General features: G+C 45.3%; 1 protein-coding gene across 2 annotated transcripts in view; it reads right to left on the bottom strand.

Annotated features, from left to right (window-relative positions):
- LOC138265662 (kyphoscoliosis peptidase-like) overlaps window positions 1-26,156 on the bottom strand; it is a 361,876-nt gene that overhangs the window by 72,615 nt on the left and 263,105 nt on the right. For both annotated transcript variants that reach the window (XM_069213573.1, XM_069213572.1), the window contains 2 exons: window positions 18,566-18,754; window positions 17,077-17,267 (listed from right to left, as the gene is read on the bottom strand). In XM_069213573.1, coding sequence (XP_069069674.1) covers window positions 17,077-17,267; window positions 18,566-18,754 — 380 coding nt within the window. The remainder of the gene's footprint in view (window positions 1-17,076; window positions 17,268-18,565; window positions 18,755-26,156) is intronic.

Here is a 26,156-nt window from a genome sequence, read left to right as displayed (position 1 = left end):
AAAAGTGTGCTCCACAGTATCACAGGTCTTCACCAGTGCCTGATTGTAGTGTCATTCTGGGTAACTCGGGGCTGTGCTAGTGGGGTCATGACCCGAGGCTGAAGACCATGGGCCAGATGTCTGAGCGACCCTTGACCCGAGGGTAGGTCGCTCCCCCTGCCGCTGCATCTCCACCAGCCTGGGCTCCTGACACCTCCCAGCAAGACCTGCTAAAAACAGTAAGTACTCCCCCCGCCCAGCCCCTCGCCCGGCCCTGCGCTACTCACCTCTCTTTTCCTGTACCTCTGTCCTCTGCCTTCCGCTCTCTCCTCCAACCTCTCTCCGCACCTCTGCTGTCCTTCTTCCCTTCGCTCTCTCCTCCTCTTCTGCAGCCCTCTTGATGCGTGTTCTGCTCTTCCTCGGCCCGCTCCTCTTCCTTACCGCGTTCTCTTCCTGCTTCTTTCTTCATCTGTGCTCTTCTTTCTCCTCTGCACCCCGTCCTGCGTGTTCTCTCTTCTTCTGTGTCCTTCTTCTGTGTTCTTCATCTGTGTTCTTCATCTGTGTTCTTTTTTCTTCTCTGCACCCCGTCCTGCTTGTTCTTTCTTCTTTTTTCATCTGTGTTCTTCATCTGTGTCTCTTCTTTCTCCTCTACACCCCGACCTGTGTGTTCTCTCTTCTTCTGTGTCCTTCTTCTGTGTTCTTCATCTGTGTTCTTCTTTCTTCTCTGCACCCCGTCCTACGTGTTCTTTCTTCTTTCTTCATCTGTGTTCTTCATCTGTGTTTCTTTTCTCTCCTCTGCACACCGACCTGCGTGTTCCTTCTTCTTTCTTCATCTGTGTTCTTCATCTGTGTTTCTTCTTTCTTCTCTGCACCCTGTCCTGCGTGTCCTTCTCCTCCTCTTCTTGACTCCTCTCCCTTCTCTCTTGACTCTTCTCTCCTCTTCTTCTTTACCCTTCTTCTTGACTCTTCTCTCTTCTGGTCTTGACTCTTCTCTCTTCCGTTCTTCACTCTTCTCTCTTCTGTTCTTCACTCTTCTCTCCTCTCCTCTTCTGTTCTTCCTTACCCCCTCCTCTTCTGCTCTTCCATACTCCCCTCCACCTCTGTTCTTCCTTACTCCCCTCCACCTCTGTAACCCCCCTCCCCTATCTTTTCTCCCCTCCCCTCTCCCTGACCCCCCCACCCTCCGATTTCCCGCCGCCACCTCCTGCTCGGCCCCGCCCCCCACTCCCATTCGTCGCCCCCCTCCCGCCCCTGCTCCTGACCCCTCCTCCCCCCTCCTCCCTCTTATGGCAGCCGCTGCACGGCCGCGCCGCTGGCGCGCCAAAGGCAAGCCCGTCTGCGCCCGTCCGCGCCTGGACCGCACCCAGCGCCACGACCCCTGGCCCCCAGCACTCCCAAACCCTGCAGCACCGTTACGACCCCAACACCCTCCACGCCCTCAACCCGGGGAGCTCCAGCACCTGCTTCCTAGCCAACCCGAAACGTACCCACGGATCCTTCGCATGCCACACCTGCAAACTCACCTTCCACTGCGAAACCACCCCGGGCGCCAGCCCACGCGACAGCCCACGCGACAAAAACCACCTCAAATGCCTCCTGATCAACGCACGCTCCGTCCACAAGCACGCCATTGAACTATGGGACCTCCTGGACTCCACCGGACGTCGCCTTCATCACTGAGACCTGGATGAACGCCTCTTCGGCCCCCGACATCGCCATAGCCATCCCCGACGGCTACAAGATCTCCAGGAGAGACCGTACCAACCAAGTCGGTGGAGGAATCGCCATCGTCTTCAAGGACTCCATCAACGTCACCGCCACTACAGAAGACACCCCCCTCGCCGCCGAACACCTACACTTCCAGATCCACACAGACCCCAGGACCACCCTCAGAGGAACTCTCATCTACAGACCCCCTGGTCCTCGCGCCCTCTTCAGCGACTCTATCACTGACTTCATCTCCCCGCACGCCCTTGCCTCGCCGGACTACATCCTCCTCGGGGACCTCAACTTCCACCTGGAACAGAACAACGACCCCAACACCACCGCCCTGCTCGACAACCTCACCAACCTTGGTCTCAAGCAACTGGTGAATACCCCCACCCACATCGCCCGACACACGCTCGACCCCATCTTCTCCGCCAGCAACCACGTATCCTTTAGCCACTCCTCCGTTATACACTGGACCGACCACAGATGTGTCCACTTCACATTCCGACGCGAGATGCGCCACCTCTGCACACAATCCATCCCACGCCGACATTAGAACAAAATCCCTGCTGAACAGCTTCTCTCCACTCTCAGCGACAACCAACCCACCTTCTCCACCGACCCCAACGACGCAGCCCTCAGCCTCACGCACTGGATCACCAACTACGCAGACAACCTCGCTCCCCTCAGACGCCTCCCAAGACAGACCAACACCAAGAAACCTCTCTGGTTCACAGACACTCTCAAGGAATCTAAAAAAAACTGCTGCACCCTCGAGAAAGCCTGGCGCAAGGACCACACGGTAGGTAACATGTCTGCCCTCAAGAACGCCACCCGCGAACACCACCAACTGATCCGCGCCACCAAAAGAAATTCCTTCACAGACAGACTGGACAAGAACACTCACAACAGCAAAGAACTCTTCAACATTGTCAAAGAGCTCTCCAACCCTAACGCCAACGCCATCACGCCCTCACAAGACCTCTACAACTCCCTCGCCACCTTCTTCCATCGTAAGATCACCGATCTACACGACAGCTTCGGACACCAGACCCAGCCAACCACCACAGAACCTACAACCCCAGCCATCACCCTCAACACCTGGACTCACATCAACACGAAAGAGACCAAAGCCACCATGAACTCCATCCACTCCGGTGCCCCCTCGAACCCCTGCCCACACTTTATCTTCAACAAAGCCGACGACATCATCGCCCCGCATCCGCAGACCATCATCAACAGCTCGTTTGCTTCTGCCACCTTCCCAGAGAGCTGGAAACACGCAGAAGTCAACGCTCTACTGAAGAAACCTACGGCGGACCCCAGCTACCTGAAGAACTTCCCCCCCATCTCGCTCCTCCCCTTCCCCGCCAAAGTCATAGAGAAGACCGTCAACAAGCAACTTACCAACTTCCTGGAAGACAAAAACCTACTCGAACCCTCTCAGTCCGAATTCCGAGCCAATCACAGCACAAACCGCCCTCATCTCAGTCACAGACGACATCAGACCTCTGATGGACAACGGAGAACAGTCGCCCTCATCCTCCTCGACCTCTCGGCTGCCTTCGACACCGTCTGCCACCGAACCCTAATATCCCGCCTCCGCTCCACGAGGATCCAAGGACAGGCACTGGACTGGATCACCTCCTTCCTCTCCAACCACTCCCAAAGAGTCTACCTCCCACCTTTCCGCTCAGACCCCACCGAGAACATCTGCGGCGTCCCACAAGGCTGCTCGCTCAGCCCGACTCTCTGCAATGTCTACATGAGCCCCCTCGGCGACATCGTACGCAAACACAACATCAACATCACCTCCTACGCCGACGACACTCAGCTGATACTTTCCCTCACCAAGGACCCCACCAGCGCCAAGACCAACCTGCAAGATGGAATGAGAGACGTTGCAGAATGGATGAAACTCAGCCGTCTGAAACTGAACTCAGACAAAACGGAAGTCCTCATCCTCGGAAAAAACCCCGTCCGCCTAGGACGACTCCTGGTGGCCCACGGCCCTTGGCACCGCACCAACCCCCTCAGACCACGCACGCAACCTCGGATTCATCCTGGACCCTCTTCTCACCATGACCAAACAAGTCAACGCCGTATCATCCTCCTGCTTCCTCACACTCCGCATGCTCCGAAAGATCTTCCGCCGACACCAGAAAGACCGTGACCCATGCCCTCGTCACGAGCTGCCTGGACTACGGCAACACCCTATACGCAGGAACCACGGCTAAACTCCAGAAACGCCAGCAGCGAATTCAAAACGCCTCCGCCCGCCTCGTCCTCAACATACCCCGCAACAGCCACATCTCTGCCCACCTGAGACACCTGCACTGGCTTCCCGTCAACAAAAGGATCACCTTCCGGCTCCTCACCCACGCACACAAAGCCCTCCACAACAAGGGACCCGAATACCTCAACCGTCACCTCAGTTTCTACACGCCCACCCGTCAGCTTCGCTCCGCCAACCTCGCACTCGCGGCCATCCCTCGCATCCGCCGCACCACGGCAGGTGGGAAATCCTTCTCCTACCTGGCGGCCAAGACATGGAATTCCCTCCCCACCAACCTCAGGACCACCCAGGACCACCTCGCATTCCGGAGGCAACTCAAGACCTGGCTCTTCGAGCACCAGTAACCCCCTTCCCCCTAGCGCCTTGAGACCCTCACGGGTGAGTAGCGCGCTTTATAAATGTTTTTGATTTGATTTGATCTGAAAAAAAACATTAGCGAATTGCAAATAGCGGTTTTTAAGAAGTCGCTATTTCTGAGTCGCAAATTGCAATGTAACAAATTTGCGAATCGGAAATAGCGATTTCTTAAAAATCGCTAATGCAAATTGCGAGGCCCAAATACCGAATCACAAAAATATTTGCGATTCGGTATTTGAAAATCGCAAATTGCTAAAATGGACATCTGGCACAGCCTGATGACATCACAAGCAGGAAGTGAGTCAGCCCAGGCTGTTTGCAGGTACCTCACCCACAGGAGCTGCAGAGAGTCACAGACCAGCCCCAGGGAGCAAGTTTGTGAGCAAGCCAGGACCTGACAGCAACACGGCCAATGCTGCTAATGGGAAGGAGAAGGGAGAGAGGAAGAGGAAGCTCAAGTTCAGTGAGCAAGAATTGGAGGTGCTCACTGAGGAGGTGGTGAGGAAGGAACCATGACCGGCTATTTGGGAAGAGCTCACCGCAGGTCCCAGAGAGTGAGAAGCGAAAACTCTGGGCTGACATCCAGACCAAAATCTGCGCAGTGGGGGTTGCGCAGCGCTCAGTGGAGGAGATAAGAAAGAGGTGGTACGACCTGCGTTCCTGTGCCAAGGAGAAGGTGGCCAGCAGGCTAAAGGAGGCAAGGAGCACAAGAGGCAGACCATCCACCCACACACCCTCCACCCCCATGGAAGACCTGGTGGAGTCCACACTGCTTCCAAAAGCTGTCAGTGGGGTCACTGACATTGACACGTCCCGCACACCCAGCACCAGAAAGGTAAGTCCAATAATGATATGTAACCCCATATGTGTATGTACAAATGCCCCTTAGGAAATAGCAAGTAGTGCAAACCATTGTGATAAGTACTACATTCCACATCTAAGATGCGGCACAACAATGCCTTATGGGAGTGGTAGTCCACACCCCAGAGCTGAAATTAGCACATAGAATGCAATTAAGTAGAGCGACACCCAGAAGAACACAACACCCAGTACATAGTGATACGATGTAAGTGTACATTTATTACCATTGTGCAACATTTGATGATACATACATAAAGGACATGCTGCATATTGTCGTTGCAGATGGCCCAGGCCCAGCAGCAGCAGAATGTGCCATTGTGGGGGATGCAGAAACACAGCCTCTGTCCGACTCCAACACCAGCGAGTCATTGTGTATTGTGCCAATCAGACGCAGGACAAGGGTGTTACCACTCCCCGATGTGAGACTGGACTCCGATGACATGCGGGATGAAGGCCACACTCCATCCCCAGAAGCCAGATCCACCGGAAGGCAGCATTCCCTGCCCCAGCGCCACTCAACTCCCCGCAGGAGGCCTCACGTTGCAGGCACACAGCACACAGATGGAGATGAGGGCCCATCATTCTTCGGTGGCCTGGAAGCATCAATGCTCAAAGTGCAGCGCCTGCAAAACAAAAACATGAGGGCAATGCACAGGCAGATGCAGGCACACAATGCCAATATGGGGGGGCTGCACAAGCAGTTGGAGTGTCTGAATACTAACATCTGCAAGCTGCATGAGGGACAGCAAACAGCTGCAGAGAACACCAGGGAACTGACCAATGCCATAAAGGAACTCTGTACTGAGATCAGGCATGAGCGAGTTAGCCACCGCAGGCATGAAAGGCGATTCATGGGGATGTTCAGTGGCTTTTGTAGATAAGTAAATCGCCTAGCTACATCTACTGCCTTCATACCACGGCGTGCTGTCTCAGCAGCCTTGCAGTGCCCATGATGGATCCTAGGTGTCGAAGTGCGAGGCACAGTACTGCCACTGAGCCTGATACAAGAGGTGCCGGCGAGGCCACTGCGCACTCAAGTGGAATGCGTGGCTGTAAAAAGTGACATTGATGGCCACAGGGGACTAACTTCACATGTAGAATTACAGTGAACTGTGATGACAATAGTGCAACACTGTAAATGGCTCATGTATGACTCATGTGTATTGCTTTGTCCTAGTGACACGTATGTTACCTGAAGTCAAGGTAATAAAGGCGCTAACTACCAGAATACATGTCAGTGAGGTTGTGTTGTCATAACTTACAACTGAAATGGTTGTGCGTGATGTCAGCACGCCTTTGCCTGCCCTCTGCTGCACTGGTCCTGTCTGCTGGCTGAAGGGGTGGTATGGGATCATCATCCTCATCTGAGTCTGGCTCCGATATTTCCACAGGTATGCCCCTGGTAGTAGCTATATTGTGCAAGATCGCACATGTGGCCACTATTCTACAGGTCGTGTCCGGGCTGTACAGTAGTGCCCCTCCACTTTTGTGGATGCACCGGAAGCGACTCTTCAGCAGGCCAAAGGTGCGCTCCACTACATTACGGGTTGCCCTGTGTGCTGAATTGTATCTCCGCTCTACTGGTGTTGCAGGATTTAGGTAGGGCGTCATCATGTAGGTGCGCACTGCATAGGCACAGTCTCCTGGAAGGAACAGAGGGCATAATGAGTAGCTGAGCCATCTGACGCCACACTGCCATCAATGCACCATTGTAAAGAGGGAAAATACCTAGTAGATATCCTTCACCAAATTCCCCAGCTAGCAGTCCTGTGTGAATCCCGCTGTGGCGAAAGATGTACGAATCATGTGTGCTCCCTGGGTACCTGGCCACGAGATCAGTTATGATATAGGAGGCATTTCATATCACCTGTATATTCATGGAATGTTGGTATTTACTGTTGCGGTACACACACTCTGTGGCCGATGGTGGACAGATTGCAACATGTGTCCCATCTATGGCATCTAGGACGTGGGGGAACTGTGCTCTCTGATAGAAATCTATTTTTGTCTGCTGTATTTCCTGTGGAGTGTTGGGGAATCTGATGTACTGGTGTATCCTGCTCAGCAAGGCATTTAGAAATGCATTGAAAAATCTAGAGAGGGCACTCTGTGATACCCCTCCAGCTGCTGCTATGACCCCTTGATAGCTCCCTGAAGCAAGTCGGTGCAGGGAGCATATACCTGCACATGGGTGGGTATGCTATTAGTCCTGTGTGTTGTGCGCTGCAGTATGGGTTGTACCTCAGCTGTCAGGTCAAGTATCATGGCTGAGCTCAACCTGTACTTCTCAAAAATGTCATCCTCAGTTTGGTCAAAAATGGTAATGCGCACTCTGAAAATGCGCTCCTATCTCCTCCTCCCTCTCCTCAAACCTACCAAGATCCTCATTCTCCTCGCCATGACGTAGAGTGCAGCCACTGTGGAAAAGGGTCTGAGGCATTCTGGGCCTCTTTATATAGGTTGCACCTGGTTACCACCTGGTTTCAATCCGTAGTAAGTTGCATGTGCAAAAGGACATTCTGCGAAAATTTGCAAATTGCAAATGTTTGATGCATCGAATTGCGACATGGTTTTGCATCTCGCATTTTGCGTCTCGCAATTTGCGACGTGAAATACCGAACCTGTATTTGCGAGTCGCTATTCAGGCTTGCAATTTGCAAAATGCTAATAGCGATTTGGTATTTCATGTCACAAATTGTGAGACGCAAAATGCGACATGCAAAACCATGTCGCTTCGCTTAAAATCAAAATGTTTGCGATTCCTTGTTTTTGGCCTGCAAATGCCTTTCATGCATCTCAGACCACGTTTTTGCATTCGCAAATGGCCGATTTCTGCGATTCGCACCGTTTGCGAGTGCAAATTCGTTTGATACATCTGGCCCCATATCTTTGGTCAGCTGAAAGTGAAAAAGACATGACATATGCAGATGATTTTGCTCTTTGTTTCAGCAACATAACATTTGTGTTATGTGTACTAATTAACTCATACATGTTTCTTACAGTATTTCACATTATATATTACGTATATAGGTTGATCATATGTTTAAACATGTCTATTCCTGTTCTCTGTGTATTAGCAAATGATGAGCATGAGAATACTTTGGACACATCTACATCCTCACTTTCATGTTTCTCAAGTAGCTTACTGTGATGGGTAGTTAGAGAAGTCCTTGTTCACTCCATTTTATATGTTCTCACTACATGTGTTTAGTAACAAATTATTGATCAGATGTTTTAGACATTTGGTCCAGCCTAGGTAGGTAGTGACATAGACACTCACACATACATATGTTCGTGTAAGACCACTGAGATTGTGGGGGCCTACACGACATTGACCCATCTGTTTAATAGTTCACTTCCTTTCGCATGCAATTTTGTTGCATACATGTGGTGCAGTACTGACATGTAATGTTTTGTTATTGAATTATATTCAGGCTTCAGCTATTGTTTTTGACTGGGAAGTTGTCCTGGTGCACTTTGATTGAAAAATATGTCTTACAATGTGGGCTTTCTTTCTGTGGGGCTCACTGATGTATTAAAAAGTACCTGCCCAATTAGAAGCCTCGACACAATACTTTCGTTTTTAACATGTATGTGAGTGACTCTAACTTGTAGGGAAATCTGCACTTCTATGCCTTATCTCTGTCATCATTGCTGTGACCACTAAATGTTGACGTTGATATCCTGAGTACACTCTAATGCCTTTAACATTATAAATTTTAATCTGTGTTCATGGTTCATGACTGATGTCTGAAATTTCTCACAGCATTCTGTTGGACTCACATTGCAGTATTGATATGCCTTTCATTTGGCGAATTACACCACAAAAATGGTGAGCTGTCACACTGCTTACATATGTCAATGTGGCTTAATTACTATGCATATGTGTGTGTACCTACACTGTCAGTATGGGTGAGACATGTATCCATTTTGTGCCGTTGGTGTCATAAATATACACAATAAAGAACTTCAAACCTTTCTGGGGCCTACACTTATATTGCATGCCACACATGATCTTTACATAGACTACTTCCAGTGTTGGTCCTGAAACTTTTTGGACTACATACAAGTATACTTGCATGTGTGAAATGCTTATCCATTACAACAATATTTGTTGTCACACCATTCAAAATGTGGATATCTCAAGAGTAGGTACACCATTGAGGGGATTCTCATCTCACAATTATCTATTGCGTAGCCTTTGCACTCATATGGACTTTTCTGGCATACAGATGACGTGGTTCTGTTCATTCACACAGAGTGGAGTGACACATTACTGCTCACAGATGTTCTGTAGCTACTGACATAGGCAGATTAGTGAAGCAATGTCAGTATGTGAAATCAACAAGTACACTGTTGTAAGTTGTTCATACTATGCACAAGACACTAGGGGCCATAAATGTTGGAAGGTGACACATGTCATCAACTAGGACAGCTTGTTGGAAACACCAACACTACACATGGGACAACCCCCTTGCACAGAGTGAAGTCCCACAACATTTGGCACAGGGTTGCATTTGTCCTACAAGCTTTGACATAGAAAACCACCCAAAGTTGCTTTGTGTGCCTTGACATATCAGAGGTATGTAATTGTATTACGCATGTACCATGATGCATGGTGCAAATTTGAAGCACACTCCTCGTACAGATGGCCCTTGCTCCGTCAACAGACACAGATATAGCTATTCTGTCATTCATTTTTACATTTTACTTGGTGTATTGTATAGTTGAGATTTACTTACCAGCAAGTAGGTCATTTGCACATTCCCCATTCTGGAAGCACTCATTTATAATGCTGTGCCTGAAGATACATGCATCATGTGTGCTTTCCAGGTATTCTGCCTGCACATTGGTGAATCTCCCAAGATGATCCACGATTGCCTGGACGTTGATGGAATATGTGCGTTTCCAATTGCGGAACATGTGCTGTTTTAGCTGGAGGAATCAATTGCACATGTGTGCAGTCCATAGCCTCCAAGACGTGGAAACCCTGCAATGGCATAGAGGCCTTGCTTGTTCTCCATCTGCTGTGGATCTTGGGGAAGAGGAGGTACTGATGGCATACAGGACAGTGGACAAGAAGGCAGAAAAAGATGCCAAGGATATTTCTGCCACTCTTGCCATTGTGACATGCATTGACCCAGAGGCCAGCATGTGTAGAGGAATGCTGAGGGGCCTGACTGTTTGTGACAGCAGAATTGGCTCAATCTTATGCAGCAATACTATAATGGACTCCCTCCTGAGTCTATAGAACTTGATCACCTCATCCTCTTTGAGGTTGATAAGGGAGATTCACTGGTGGAACTCACGCTTCCTCCTCCTTCTCTGCCTTCATGGTGGTAGCCTCCTCCCTACTCTTAGTTGCAGGATGGCGACCTTCATGGCATAGTTGAGCTTTCCAAAGTATTTTTGGATGTTCAGGTGTATATAGCACAGCCACTGTGTGATTTCTTAAGCCTGAGTTACTGATGCACAGGAAGTTTTGGCGCATTTGGCATTTGCGTAGCACATCTATACATTGCCAAAGCCATAAATATCACTGCATCAGTTTTCTGTGACTTTTGCAGGGAATGCCTACCTTACATGTATTAATTTCTGCGCAAGAGCTGGTTGTAGCACAGCTTTTAGAAGCTGCAAATCAGAAAAAAACAAAGCATTTGGGCAAATGCGGCATCTCATGGATTTGTAGTAGTGCTTGCGCCACCAATGCGTGAAACTTTTTGGCACAACAGGGGCACAAGCCTCTCATAAATATACCCTTAAGTTTAATTCAAAGACTGACAAATTAGGAACTCCTCATGAACAAATGGAGTAAAGAAATAGGTTGGGAATTATGTATCAAATAGTGCAAGAAAGCCATGAATCACTTATGTGAACAAGTTTGAAATCCATCAGTGTACAATATGTCATGAAAACGCTGTATTTCATAAAATCATCTACTGCAAAAAATTATTTAAATACAATCTTTTGATCTATGATACCTATAAAGATGACAGACTGCATGTCAATCTGTGATTCACATGCTATGTGATTGTGTAGCCCTGAAAGTACAAAATAAATTCTGGCTCCAAAAAATGAGTGTGCCCACCACCAGCAACCACTCAAATGAACCAACTCTATGTGAACAATATAGAAAGTGCCCATCTGTCATCCAGCCATTGATGACTGTATCTTGTGTAGGGCTTGATTTAGAGTTCAATAGATGGGTTACCCCATAACAAGCATTGCTGGTTTCCCCGCAGGCGGTGTTTGTAGTGCCATTGCATATAATGCACTTGTTATATGGCAGATGGGATATCTGTCATGTTTGTGATGGAGTAACCCATCTGCCAAACTCTAAATCGGGCCCATAGTCTCCTTTCTTTGAGAACCAGGAAAGACCTTTCCCTGAAAGTATTCCTTGACTGTGTGCATCATTAGTTTCTGTAACTGGGTGTTAGTGGATCACAAGAAGTTTTGAACTGAAGGGTGTGAGTCAAAAACACTTTGTGATCAGCAAGTAATCGTTAATGTGGGTAGCAATGTTTCTATTTGGTTTATCTGATAGAGACTTCTAGCGGCAAATTCCGTAACCTTAGAATTATCCCCAGGCGTTAGACTGGATCCGGAAACGTTTTCGTGAGCAGTACCCCTGAGCACTGGTAAATGGCATTGTTTGGCTCTGCATGGCATTGTCCACACTGAGAGTGATGTGTGTGGTATCTATATTGGCAATATCATAGCATCCTGACGTCAGTTCCTTTCTATCCGCACCAATCAGTGCAGATCCAGAGAGGAGCTACCCCTTGATCATTTTTTGCTAACATTTGTCAAGTTTTGTTTAAGTCTTTTTGAGTTTTTCCTCCTAGTGTGGCAGGGATGTCCTCTCTGAAACTGACTTTAAGAGCTCCGGTGCCTGTCACTGCCCGATGTTGGTGACAGACCCACATCTTCTATGCATTTGGTACCTCGAGCGCAACCACAATCTTAAAATCTTCTCCAATTGCCACACCATTAACCTGAAGCCCTTGAGGCCTCAAGCTCCTGATCACTCGATGTGCAATGCAGGGATGATCAAGATCACGGTTGAGAGGAAGGTCCAGGAACGGTCAGAGGGTCTGAAATTCTCATTGCACTCAAATTCTTCAGTCCACTCAGAGAAGTCCCAAGGCAAGAAGTTGCTGAAGAGATCTTTGAGTTCACCTCTTCTGCCGGCCGAACAGACAAGGGAGCTTTGGTATTTAAGAACTGACTCCGTGGTTGAGCCATCTCCTGGGCCGTCTTCCCAACCACACCACTGGATCAAGAATTCAAGAGACTGGCCAATTTAGCAAAGAATATGTTTTCTTCCACTAGCTGGCACTCCGGTCCATGAACACTGTGTGCCTTTTGGGCTGCTGTTTTCACACTCTGTGGGATACAGTTGTGCAGGTACTACCAACAGCCCTGAAAGTGGCCCGGGCCATACTCTCCCAGACTGTTGCTGTCAGGGGGGATGCAGCTTAGTTCATGATACGATGTGGACTGGACACCACTGACTTTCTGGGCAGAGGTGTTTTATCAACCATAGCCATACGCGCTACACCTGGTTGAGGACAGCTGGCTTTTTTGGGGATGTCCAAGCATTGCACATAGACATGTCCTTTGATGTCACCCGTCTCTTCTGAGATAAGGCTGATTGAGCGTTAGAACCCTTTAAGAGCGACAGGGCTACGGCCCGGTCCGTGGTTCTTTTCCTGGCCCCTTATCACTCCCAATCCATCTTTCTCTCCTTTTGTGGCCATGGGAGGAGTTTCTAGCCACATCTATACCCTCCCAGTCGCTGTGATGTGCAATCTTCTTAACCTCTCCAGGCCCAAGGATGCAGTACTCACAGACCTCTTGGGTCGGGTAGCCAAAGGTTGGGCCAGTCCACCCACATCCCAGCAACTGCAGCCTCCAAACCCTTGTAGGTTGCCCCCTTACCACCATGGGCACCCTTTGTAGGGCAGGATCGGCCAGCTCCTGCCCCACTGCCAGTCTATAACATTGGACCAGTGGGTTTTGCAGATCATCCAAAGTGGCTACTCCCTCCCCTTCATTACTACTGCTTCCTCCATGACACCTACTTACGACAGGATGATGGAGGACCATGTATCCCTTCTCTGCCAGAAAGGGATGGCTCTCTTGGCCGAGGGAGCCAAAAAGAGAGGGTCCCAATCCAAGAAGTAGGTTGAGGTGTTATTCCTTCTACGTCCCATAAGGACTGAGGCCTTCGTCCTATTCTAGACCTGAGCCCTATCAACTTCTTCCTCAAGAAGTAGAATTTCTAAATGCTCATGCTCCATTAGGCCATGTCTGCCCTGGACTCAGCAGGCTGGATGGTAGCGTTGGACTTGCAGGATGCATACTTACACATATCTGCCCTGCCTGCCCACATGCATTACCTGCAGTTCACAGTAGGTCAGTAGGTCACGAGCACTTTTAGTTCACCATGCTGCCCTTTGGCCTTACTATCACCCTCGGTTGTTTACCAAGGTGTGATGCTGGTTGCAGCTCATCTGTGCAGATCAGGGGTGCCTATCTCAATGACTGGCTTTTGAAGGCGGGCTCGTCACAGACTGTTGTCTCCCACCTCCAGACTACGGCGGAAGTCCTGTACTTGCTGGAGTTCACTATCAACGTGCTGAAGTCACATGTGCCTCCTTCTGAGACACTCCCTTTTATCAGAGCTTCTCTGAACATGTGCAGTTTTGTGCTTATCCTCCTGAACAGTGAGTCCAGAATATTCTGGCTGTGACACTGATGTTTCAGCCTCTATCCTGGATTTCAGTGGGACTTACTCTGAGGCTACTGGGACTCATGACCTCCTGCATCCTGTTGGTAACACATGTCCTCTAGCATATGCAGGCTTTGCAATGGGACCTAAAGTTCCAGTGGGTGCAACATCAGGTCAATCTCTCAGTCATGGTTGATATCTTGGAGGTAACTGCAAAAGACCTGAAGGTTTAGCTAACGTACTGTGACTGGACCAGCAGCAGACCTCTCTCCTTTACCTATTATACCTGGCAGTGGTGACAGATGTGTCACTTTTCAGATGGGGATGCTACCTTTGAGAATTAGAGATCACAGGTCTCTGTTCTAAAGGGGAATCTGGAATCCACATCAACCTTTTGGAGCTCTGTGTGACCCGGCTGGCATTGAAAGCCTTTCTACCCTCCATCAAGGGAAGGCTAGTACAGGTGTTCATGGACAACACCACTGGCATTTGGTACTGCAACAAGTAGGGCACATTGGGGCTGTGGATCCTTTGTCAGGAGGCCCTATGTGTCTGGACATGGCTGGAACATCAGGGCATTTCCCTGGTGTTTCAACACCTGGCGGGCTCTCTGAAGGCCAGGTCAGACGAACACAGAGATAGATGTCTAGCAGATCGTGAATGCCATCTACATTCAGAGGTGGTGGAAGGTCTCTTTCAGCAGTGGGGAGAGCCTTGGTTAGATCTGCTTCTCACAGATGAGAATGTGCCATGTCAGCACTTCTACATGATGGAGTTTCCAAGGTGGCTTTTGCTCAGAGATGCTTTTCAACTCCCTGTGGAACTCAGACCTCCTATATGACTTCCCGTCCAGCCCATTCCAGCCCAGAGTTCTCAAGAAGATCAGGAATGACCCATCACAAGTCATTCTTGTGGCTCCAGACTGAGCACAGAGAGTCTGGTATCTGAGCATGGCCATCAGTCCTCCAATCAGGTTGCCCCTTCGGGAGGATATTTTGTTACAGCAGCAAGGAACGGTCCTCTACCAAACCTGTCAACTCTTCGCCATCCTGCATGGAGATTGAGCGGCAGCATTTGACAGCTTTTGACCTTCCCCCTGAAGTCTGCAATGTTGTTTTGGCAGCCAGGCTGTCCTCCACCAAGTTGGTGTAGACCTGCTGTTGGGCAAAATTTGTGACATGATGTACAGAAAGACAAATGGATTCCCTTTCTGCACTCCTTTCTCAGGTTATTCTCTTCATTCTTTGTCTTGCCCATCAGGGCTCTCCTCTGGGCATTCTGAAGGGCTATTTTTCTGCCATGTCAGCTTTTCTGAGGTTCCCTGACCATCCATTCCTCATCAAAACCCCCATTGTAAATACATTTCTGAAAGGTTTACAACATTTGTTTACCCTTCTCCTTTCATTGTACCTCAAAGGGACCTTAATCTTGTCCTCACTTTCCTTATGTGTACTCCATTAGAGACTTTACACAATTGTTCACTAAGAGTCCTTACACTCAAGACGGCCTTTCTCGTGGCTATTTCATCTCTTCGGAGGGTCAGTGAGCTTTAAGCTTTATCATCCACGCCTCCATAGTTGAACACCTACCCAGACAAAATGGTACTTTGTAAGAGAGGTTCTTTTCTACCGAAAGTGGTCACTCCCTTTCATGTAGGCCAGTCCATCACTACCTACTTCTTATGCTCCGTCATATCCCTTAGAGAAACAGGAGCGACTTCACCTGTCTGGACCCAAAAAGAGCGTTGTTGTTCTACCCTGACCACACATGAGAGTTCCGGTGGATGACCAGCTCTTCATGGGGTATGTTGGAGCGAAGGAAGAATGGACCATGAAGAAATGGACCATCTCTCAATGAATCATGCTCTGTATGGAAATCTGCTATGCACTGACCAAAAAGCAACCCACTGAGGGTTTGCATGCTCACTCCACGAGAGCTAAAGCTGCAACCACTGCGTTACCACACAGAGTTCTGGTCCTGGACATCTGCCAGGTAGTGACATGGGATACTTTACACACGTTTAGAAAGCACTACTGCCTGGATAGTCAGGTCCGTCAGGATGGGCACTTTGCCCATTCAGACCTGCAGGACTTCCTCATATGAAATTGGTCCTGAGGTCCAGTATTGCTTGGTTATCTATTTTATGATAAAGAATCTGCGGCTAGAAGTCTCTATCAGATAAACAAGTGACTTACCTTCGGTAATGCCCAATCAGTTAGAGACTCTTTCTAGCTGCATATTCTTCACCAACTCACCTGTCCTCCCTGCTCTGGGAAAGGATTTCTAGGAAGAGGGCTTTTCTCCTTGAGGACCCTAGTTTTCGACACCAGTAGTCAGTGTTCTTCATAGCTCCACGCTCTAGGCTGATGTCAGCACAGTGGGGAGGTGCCTATATAGGTACCGCACGCGTCACTTCCAACGTGGAGGAGTGCTGACAACGTCTTGTGGAGCTGAACGATGCCACCTTCCAGCATTACTCATCAAAAAATTTGCTATCCAGTCTGACACTCACGGATAATTCTAAGGTAAGGAATCTGTAGCTAGATCGTCTCCACAGATAAGACATTACCAAAGGCAAGTAATTTGTTCATTAAAACCACATAATGGCAAGGCATATGTAACAGCAAACATGCTTCTTGGCCTAGCCTTTTCCTAGTCTCACTTCCCAGTCACCTTCAATCAATGACTTATGTTCCTAGTGCCTTTAGGCACTAAAAAGGTAAGACTGGTGTTGTCTTCTTCTATTTGGCAATGCCAGCATGGTCACTTTTTAAATTACCTTGATTCCCCACTTTTTATGAAAACGGAGGTCGTAATGTTTTCAACCTGCTTAAAAAAGAGTAGTACATAATAGGTTGGGGGCAGTATGAATGGACGTGACTGTATGTGCTGGTTACACCTATATACTGAATTCATGTGACTGCGGGGTCCTAAGGATCGAAGAGTGGGCCCTACAAAGTTGCAGTAATGTGTAGCCCTCAGCATTAAGGAGAGTGTTCAGCCATTAGAGGCCTACACATTGATACTCCTTTGCCCTAATGATGTGGGACATACAGGAGATGCAGAACCTGCTCTTAATGTGGGGTGGAGTGTGGTTTCACACAGCAGAACATAGAGAGATACATGTCTCCTATACCTGTTTCAATTATGACTGTTTCCGGGTTTGCTGCAACTAGTCCTGCGGTATAAAAGGAACTCGTGCAACGGATGTTGTTCTCAAACTGTTTCAGTGACAGTGGTGGCTTTAACAGCTGCCAGTTCTGGTTGTCTGGGAAATGACCATCAGCGAAGAGGGCTGGGTGGGTGAGGAAGTAAAACTCATTGTACCTGCACAAGACACAAGAGAAGACATTCATATAACATGAAAAGACAATCTCACCATCTGCTGTGTCAGACACAGAGATCTGCAAATCCTAACACAGATGACCAGGGATCTCGTGTATTTCAACGTATTTGGTTGTATGCAAATCAAAGCGATCTTAGTCAGTGCCAGCATCTTCAGGCACGTTTCAGATAACTTTTTCTACACCCACACATAATCATTGTCCTGATATATTTCAATGGAATCTGAGAGTTTCGTTTAGAGTTTGTCTGGATATACTCTCAAAACATGGAGGATATCCTGCCCGCTGTATTATGAGTACATAGACTATAAAGAATTTAATATGGCGAGCAGGACAACCATCACGTTTGTGATGGAGCATCCCAGCCACCAACCTCTGAATAAGGTCTAGTCTTTACTGAAACATGGTTCACGGGCATTTTAAAAACATCATTCACCTTAGCAATGACGAACGAACAGTTTCAATATCACAGGACCCTATCAATTTAATTAATTTCTCATTCATCCACAATCTCATTCCTGTGACAGATTTCTCATTTCCTATTGCTTGGGTCTAACATATGCCAATGTAGCGTATTATTGCTCCAGTCAGTTATCTCCATACTCGATTGAGTATAATTCATTACCATGCCACTTACTACATGAACTACACGGGAGCTTCACTCGTTGCTACGTTATTGACATCGTAAGGTTCATTCAGCTCTCCATTCATTCTTCAGAGCGCCTTCCCCTTTGTGAATCATAACAGATTCCTCGGGAGGATCAGGCTCTCCTGCTATCCCTATGTCTTTCCAAACAGGATTTGTTTTGTTTTAAAGGGGTTCAGATTCCTATACTGGACACGTCTCTGAAAGCAAATGAAGGGACTGGGTCTGTTGTCTCTTGCAGTTTTCCCTGCCTCCATTGGCAGCCATTCACAGGGTTCACAACCTGGACCTGCCCAATTAATAGGCATTAAGTCGATCGTTTGGCGACCCCTGCGAACAGACAGTTTGCGATACAACCGATCAGTACATAGGTTGTATCAAAAAATACATTCTCATACCCAAACCAGTCTGTGTGCAAATTGCACATCTCTGGTCTGCAAAGGGGAGTGATACATCAGGCCCTAGTTTCCTCACTCCAAAGGTATCAACTTATTCCTCTGGTAATTCTCACTTAGACATGTCATTATTAGTTTGATTAACATTACATTTCAATGAGGCAGCTGCTGAAAGACCGTAGTGACAACGTTTCTCTGTACATATGCAAAGACCAGTAACACAAATAAACATTTGCTTACTGAAAGGTAAACCTATTGCTGGTGTTATTCACGAATCCAGCACCCCAAGTGCTGTCGACGAGGTGCCAGCTTCCGGCAAGGTATACCGCATTCCAGGCATGGTTACTCTCTCCAGAAAATGTCTGTCCGATTTCATAAGTGAATCCTTTAGCAAATCCCGTTAGCTGCACACACCGTATCCCAGCAGTCCTGGAAGAAAACGAAACACCAGTGTTAGGGATATACCTGGAGCTTCTGCTAGTGCTTTGCTGGTGCTCAATTATAGGCCTGTTGTAGAGTCCAGTCTTTAATTAGTCTTTATCTTCAGCTTGGGAAAATGTTCAATTGTAGTACTCAGCTTTGTCTGTACACACACCTACAATAAAACAGTGCTGTAGCCTATCCAAATGAGGGGTCTCGCGCATCTGCACTGTCTTCTACAGTCTGTTTCCTATCAGATTAGCAGGGGCAGAGCGATCCATAGTGTGGAGTTTGAGGTGCGGTGACCTCTCCCCAAATTGGACCTGTCCTGTTGGGAACCACAGAAAATGATGTTTTAAAGACAGGAGGCTAGCATTGCTTCTTTTATTTACTCCTGAGCACACACATGAAAAGATCCAGAACACAACTGCATCATAATAACAAGAACTTTCTAGTCCATATAACTCTCCTTGTCCTCCAAAATCTTCCTATTTTGTTCGCAGGTATACTTTGTTCTGTAATGAATATCGATTTTAAGAATGTCTTTATATAGGTTTTATTGTATTTATAATGTAAAGTTTGGTGTACAAACCCAATTTATGGGCTAAGGGAGTCAAGGGTGTGAGTGTTTACATGCTTATTTTTGTTTAATATAGAGAATAATATACGTTTGCGAGCAAAAGGTAAGGAGTTTACAGCCTTTATTTCAGGTTTTGACTTGTTTTTTAGTTTCAGCGAATTTGGCTAAAGCTCCGAACACTCCGTTTCTAAAAAGAAACAGTTAACATGCACTTGAATATCTAGAGCGTGACATGCGATGAAACGCGTGAACCAATGGCAGCATGTTTGGCCCTTCGGCATGCTGCGTTTGGATGCAAGGTGGTTAGTCTTGTTCTGAGCACAAGTCAGTTATATCGGTCTCGGCATTCAGTCAGCTATAAAGAAAATCGTTTATTCTGCCAACCTGGCATTTGCTTTAAGCAACCAGCAATCGGACATGTATACATTTTGCAATGTATACGATATATTGACAATAGTATTTTATACTATTTTGACAATAATACATGCCCTAATATTATATGTTAAATCTTTTGTGAATAGGTCCTCCACCAAATTTAACTATATAAAAGTACATGGATTGAAGACAGTTTTAATAGCTGACCACATTTTCAGATAAGGACAGATCAACCAGTGCAAATGTCTCAAGAGGACATAATTAGAAAAATAGTGTCAGAAGAACTGCAACTCGCAGTTTAGGAGACATTGAAGGAGGTTTTGATGGCAAAAAGGCCAGAAAAGACATAAGAGGATGAGGAATATTTTTCAATTTCAAAAGAGGAAGGTGACATTTTTAGAGGATCGGGAGGAAAATGTATTAAGAAAAGAAAACATATGGATGGACCTGATAAAGGAGTTCTTGCCAACTCAAAAAGATTGGATGCCCTATGCGACACACAGGATGGGCAGTCTAGCACTGCTCTGGAGACAAACAATCAATACAGGTTTGGGAGGTCAGATGATAGACATGATGAGGATAAATACATTTTGGACTTAAATTATATGGGTGGTTTGGATGATATATCCAATTCTTTAAGCCAAAAAGATAATAATAGGGATGTGGTTCTCGATCCAATGGGTCAGAAGTTATTGGATCCCATGGAATTGAAACATCCTAGAAGTAAGGTGTCATGACCACTTGATCATATGGCAGATTATATTAAATTCTGATTGAGAAGGCCATTAGAGAAAGAAGAACAAAACATAATGAGGGCAGAATGATCTCGCCCTGTCATAGAAAATAAAGTCATCTTAACTACTAATATAGATCCAGAGATGATAACTTATTTGTTTAAGTTAAGTAAAAATCCAAGAAAAGGTTTAGAGAAATCCCTAAAGTCTTGCCAGGACAAAGTTCTGGACATTCTGGGTCCGATGGCAAGAGTGATTGATTTAATTGAGGAAGCTTATATAAAGGGAAGAGATGTCAACTTAGAATTATTAAGAGGTTGGTCACAGAGAGCCATTTCTTTCATAGGGAATGCCAATGCTAGTTTATTAGCCGAGAGATGGAAGACCATCTTGATGCAAATACACCCTAAATTAGAGGATTTAGAGGTCAAAGAGACTTCTGATGATTCTATAGGTATTTTATTTGGGGAAGGAATGGTTAAGAGTATTGGCAACTATGTCCAAACTTTCACAAGCCTGGATAAGGCACAATTTTCCATGAAAATACAATGTTCCGGAAATAGTTTTTCTTGAAGGGCTGGGAGGATAGGGCAACCTCTCGGCTGTGGGCTTTATAAGTCCCATTATTCAGGATATCAAGGAGGCTTCCAAAGTGGATTTTATAAAACAATCTCAGAATTCTATTCCAAGAAAGGAAGTAGTGGTAGAGCTAGCGGTACCAGTGCAAGAGGTCAAAGCCACAATTCTTCCGCAAACCAAAGAGAGTATGAGGATATGTTCTGGTTCTACCCAAAAAGGAGTTGGAGGAAGGCTGAGATGGTTAATAGATCAGTAGAAAGAAATGTGGAAGGTTATAAGACAGCAAGGCAGTTTTTTCAGTACCCTTTGTTAAGTGGAGAAAAAAGATAAAGGGTCGAAACCAGTAATACATCTGAGGGAATTAAATTGTTTTCTTACTTACAGACATTTCAACATGGATGAGCTCCATCTTCTTTGGGACATGTTATTAGAAGAAGATTGGTTAGTGAAATGGGATCTCAAGGATGCATATTTCACTATTCCAGTTTATCCATAAAGATTATTGCAATTCAGATGGAAAGTTCAGCTGTTCCAATTTCAATGTCTTCCATTCGGTTTGTCTTCAGCCCCAAGGTGTTTTGCTAAGGTGATGAAACCAGTAGTGGGTTATTTAAGACAGAGAGGTAAAAGACTGATTACTTTCATAAACGATATCCTGATACTTAATCAGTGTGCAGAAGATTTAAAGAAAGATTTGATTCCAGTGAGGAGACTATTGGAATCACTGGGTTTCAGAGTGAATATGTAGAAGTCAGTATTTACCACTCATCAGATGCTGGAGTTTTTAGGATTTGTCGTATATACGCTGAAATGCCAGTTAAGTCTTCCAAGAAGGAAAATAAAGAAGATAAGAGAGAAGATAAATAAAGTTTTGAAAAGAAGAATTTATAATTTTGAGGGACTTAGCACATGTAGTTTGTCTACTTTCATCATCAATTCAGGCGTTTTTCCCAGGACCATTACATTACAGAGCATTACAGAGATTAAAGAGCTGCTCTGACAAAAGGATTATGGTTTGCAGACAAAATACAGTTGAATGGGAAAGCAAGACAAGAGTTGCTTTGGTGGATGGAGAACCTGGAAGTGTGGAATGGTAGTGCGATTTTTGGTAAAAGGCCAGATTTTGTCTTGGAGACAGATGCCAGTTTGTCAGGATGGGGAGCAGTTTGTTCAACTCAGGAGACTGGAGTGGTATGAAATCTATTAAAGAAGAAAGATCACATCAATTGCTTAGAGATGAAGGCAATATTATATGCTCATCGCAGTTTCAAACAGTTACAGGAAATGTCAGTTCTGTTGAGGATGGACATTATGACTGCGGTGGCTTACATAAACAAATTAGGTGGAAGCAGATCAAAGAGATTGACAGAGCTAGCAATAGAAATGTGAATTTTTGTCTGGAGCACAAGATTTAGTTGAAAGCTGAATATCTTCCAGGGCAATGCAATCTTATTGGCAGACTGGAATTCCACGATTCAGGTAGATTTCAGAGATTGGAAGCTAGGCAAGAATTGTTTAAGGAAAATAATAATTTTGTTAGGCCCTTTTGAGGTAGATCTCTTAGCGTCCAGAATGACTTTTCAATTGACAAAGTACTACATTTGGAGACCGGATCCAGGTGCAGGAGCAATAGATGTGATTCTACAGGATTATACAAGGAAAAGGGATATCTGTGCTGTTCTTCCTTTTTCTATGATTCAGAGGGGTTTACTGGTTTGCAGGAAACAGAAATGTCAGATAGTGCTAGTGACACCATTTTGGAAAACACAGGCTTGACTTACGACAGCTTTGGAGATGGCGATAGAATCACCTTATTTGAGAAAATCAAGGAGAGGTGTATTGGACGGGGCAGAAGGGAAAGAATACCCGTTAGTTCTGTGAGGTTTGCTCTACCTTTTAGTTTGGAAAGTATCAGTGAACTTGGAAGATTCACAAGACTTTTGGACTCAGCTTCAGGTTTACTCAATGAGTCCTGGGCACCAGGAACTAAGAGGAGGTACAGGAATGCTTGGAGATTATGGTTTTGTTGGTGCATGGAAAGGGATTTGGATCCCATGAAGGCTGATGAGGTAGAGGTGACTGGTTTTGTGGCAGAACTCTTTGATAAAGGGCTTTCATACAGAATGGTGAACTCTTATCGCTCAGCGATAGCATCATTCATTGATTCAGGGAATCTCTATAGGAAGGAGTCCGCTCATTTGTAGAGTAATGAAAGGGATAAAACTAAAGAACGGTCCAAACTCTAGATATCTATCCTTTTGGGATGTTGATGTTATTTTGAGAATGTTTTAGGGATGACCAAGTAATAATACTTTGGGTTAAGGGAACTATCTTGGAAGTTGGCAAATCTATTAATTTTAATGTATTTTTGAAGAGTATCAGATGTTGGGGCTTTGGAGATATCAAGCTAATGGAATTTTGTTTAAGATACAGCAAAGAACAAAGACCAGATTTAGTTCAATTTTGTATTCAAGTTTGTATAATTCTCCAAATTTGTGTGTATTCAGATGTATTAAAGAATATGAATGCAGAATGATGGAAAAGAGAAACGCAGCTGTGGTTAGTTATTAATTTCATATGTGAAACCATTTAAAGCAGTAAAAAATGCAACAATTGCAAGGTGGGTTAAGTGTGCAATGAGAGAAGCAGGGATTGATTTAACATGGTTTATTGAACATACGGTAAGAAGTGCAATGGTAAGTAAGAAGTTTATGTCTGGGGGAAGTCTGAATGAGAACATGAAGGCAGCAGACTGGTCTAATGCTGATACATTTAGGAAATATTATTTTAAACCTATAGAGCATGTTTAATGCTGTGCTTTGAGAAACTTTGAACATGCATAATGCTAGCCTCTTGTCTTGACATAAAATGATAATTCTTATAGGTTTACTGCAAAAAGAATCACAATTCTATTAAAGACAAGAAGGCTAACATTATCCCACCACACCTTCCCCGATTTTCTTGGGAGTAAGTGGTATTGTTTTTATATTTGTGTATATATTTATATATTCTGACACGTAAAAAAAGTGAGAGAAAGAGAGCCAGGAAGCATTTCATTGTTTATCTTTTGCAGATCAGTAGAAGGTTGGTGATTCATATGTTTCAAGGAGGATGAAAGTGACAAAGAGAAACAAAAGAGAAGGAATATAGAGGACAAGAAGAGTTATATGCACTAGAAAGTTCTTGTTAACATGAGGCAGTTGTATTCTCTTCTGGAACTTTTATGTGTGTTGCTCAGAAGGAGTGAATAAAGAAAGTAATGCATAATGCTAGCCTCCTTGTCTTTTATAAAATTGCGATCCTTTATGCATTAAACCTATAAGAATCATCATTCTCTGCAGCCTACCTTATGTGTATGGTGAGTAGTAGGGGAGCACCAGCTTAGATCTGTGCTCAGGTACAAAGGCTTGTGGAGAAAGTAAAGGATTTTGGAGTCAACTCTGTTTGACCAACAAGAGACAAAAAGTAATCATGTTTTCTATTTTGTTTACATGTAGATGTAGGACAGACGTGAATTGAAAATTAGTCCCAGCATTACATTGATGGTAAAATGAGCACAACATGAGTTCCCAAACTGTCCCTGAACACCCCGAATTTGTAGTTCATAGACTGGCACAGATTAGCGGCATAAGAAGGAGTAATTCCTGAGCAATGTGTTCCGGTCAAACTGCTAAACCTGCTACATATTTGGTGGGTGGATGCAAATGGGGAAAGCCTAAAAAAAATTGAAGTCTTAGTCAGCCGGGTAGCGTGAGAGCCTGTAACATCGAGGCTACACACAAACCTCTGTAGCAAGAGCATAATGACATTGAATTAGCATACATGCAACATTTGTAGGATATATGCTGTGAAAGGCTCTCACTTACATTTCAGCAGTGCCCTCCTAAATACATTATGCCCATTTTCAGTGTAGCTCATTTCCAAATTTATAGCAGCAATAGAACTTTAGTGATATTTTATCTCACTGCTGTGATAAAACAATCTTTGTGCTTATTCTGGTTCAATATCTGTTTAGTCAAAAAAATAGCATGACATAAACCATATTTGAATAAAAAGTGTTTAAGCAGAAGGTGACCAGAAGTATTAAGCCCGCACACACTAACCTTCAATGAATTCTTTCTTTAACATTAACTGCCCAGGGTGTGACATAGTGCAGTTTTCAATGAGATTTTGGTAATGGCCGTTTGGTCATTTTCTTAATTCAATGTGATCTAAAGTGGTATTTGTGTAACTGCATGGCCATTAATGTGGTCTGCATATATTTAGTTCGACTAGATCTTATAGCTTATGCTTTTGTTTGAATATGAACGGAGATGTTACTTTCACATATTGAGTCTAGCAACATCACAGTGAAAATTGGTGCCTAAATTATTTTTATAAACTTGATCCTGGACAAAAGAGTGGAGGAGAATTTTGGATCAGGGTGTTGGTACGCCATGCCACAATTAGCTTTAATAAAGTTGCAGAGCCACCAAATATTACAAATTTAGTCAAAGAAGGTATTGTTCACACAATCAAATGCTTCGTTTTAGTCTATGAAATAGACATATAGATGTGGACTGAGGGATATCACAGACTTCTACTAATACTTTGTGTGACAACAAATTATCAATGATTGATCCTCCTTTTCAAAACCTGGTCTACATCTGCCATCGTACCTGAGTTGGCTGCCATTTTGTTCTAAGACCTTTAAGAGGTGGCAAGACATATATATATTTACTAAGTATCTTCCATTTGTCTGAAACAATATATGCTTGTCACCTAAGTTATCAATTTTTTCACTGTGTACGTACTAATGGAATTGAATACATTTAAGGCGTTATCCTATGGACTCATGAGCCCTGTGAGTATGTGATGTATCTTCTATGTGATGTATGGCTTTGATACGATTACGATTGATCAGACTCAAATTGTCCTTTCAGCGCTTGATCAAGTGTTGGATACCTACCATATCAGGAACAGATTAATGACCAATTCATCCAGACCAATGACTATGTTTTCTAGCAGAGCTAAGTTAAACTTTATCTAACATTAAATGGACACAAATTTATGAATCCTAAAGAACTAATACTAATTCGGATTGAATTTTTACATATTTGCTGTACAGGCCTAAATCTACTGAATGAAAGAGATGTGAGCCAAA

This window comes from Pleurodeles waltl, chromosome 11, assembly GCF_031143425.1.
Source record: "Pleurodeles waltl isolate 20211129_DDA chromosome 11, aPleWal1.hap1.20221129, whole genome shotgun sequence".
Classification (NCBI taxonomy): Eukaryota; Metazoa; Chordata; class Amphibia; order Caudata; family Salamandridae; genus Pleurodeles; species Pleurodeles waltl.
The sequence above is the reverse complement of the archived record's forward strand: the minus strand, read 5'-3'. Positions and strand labels throughout refer to the sequence as shown.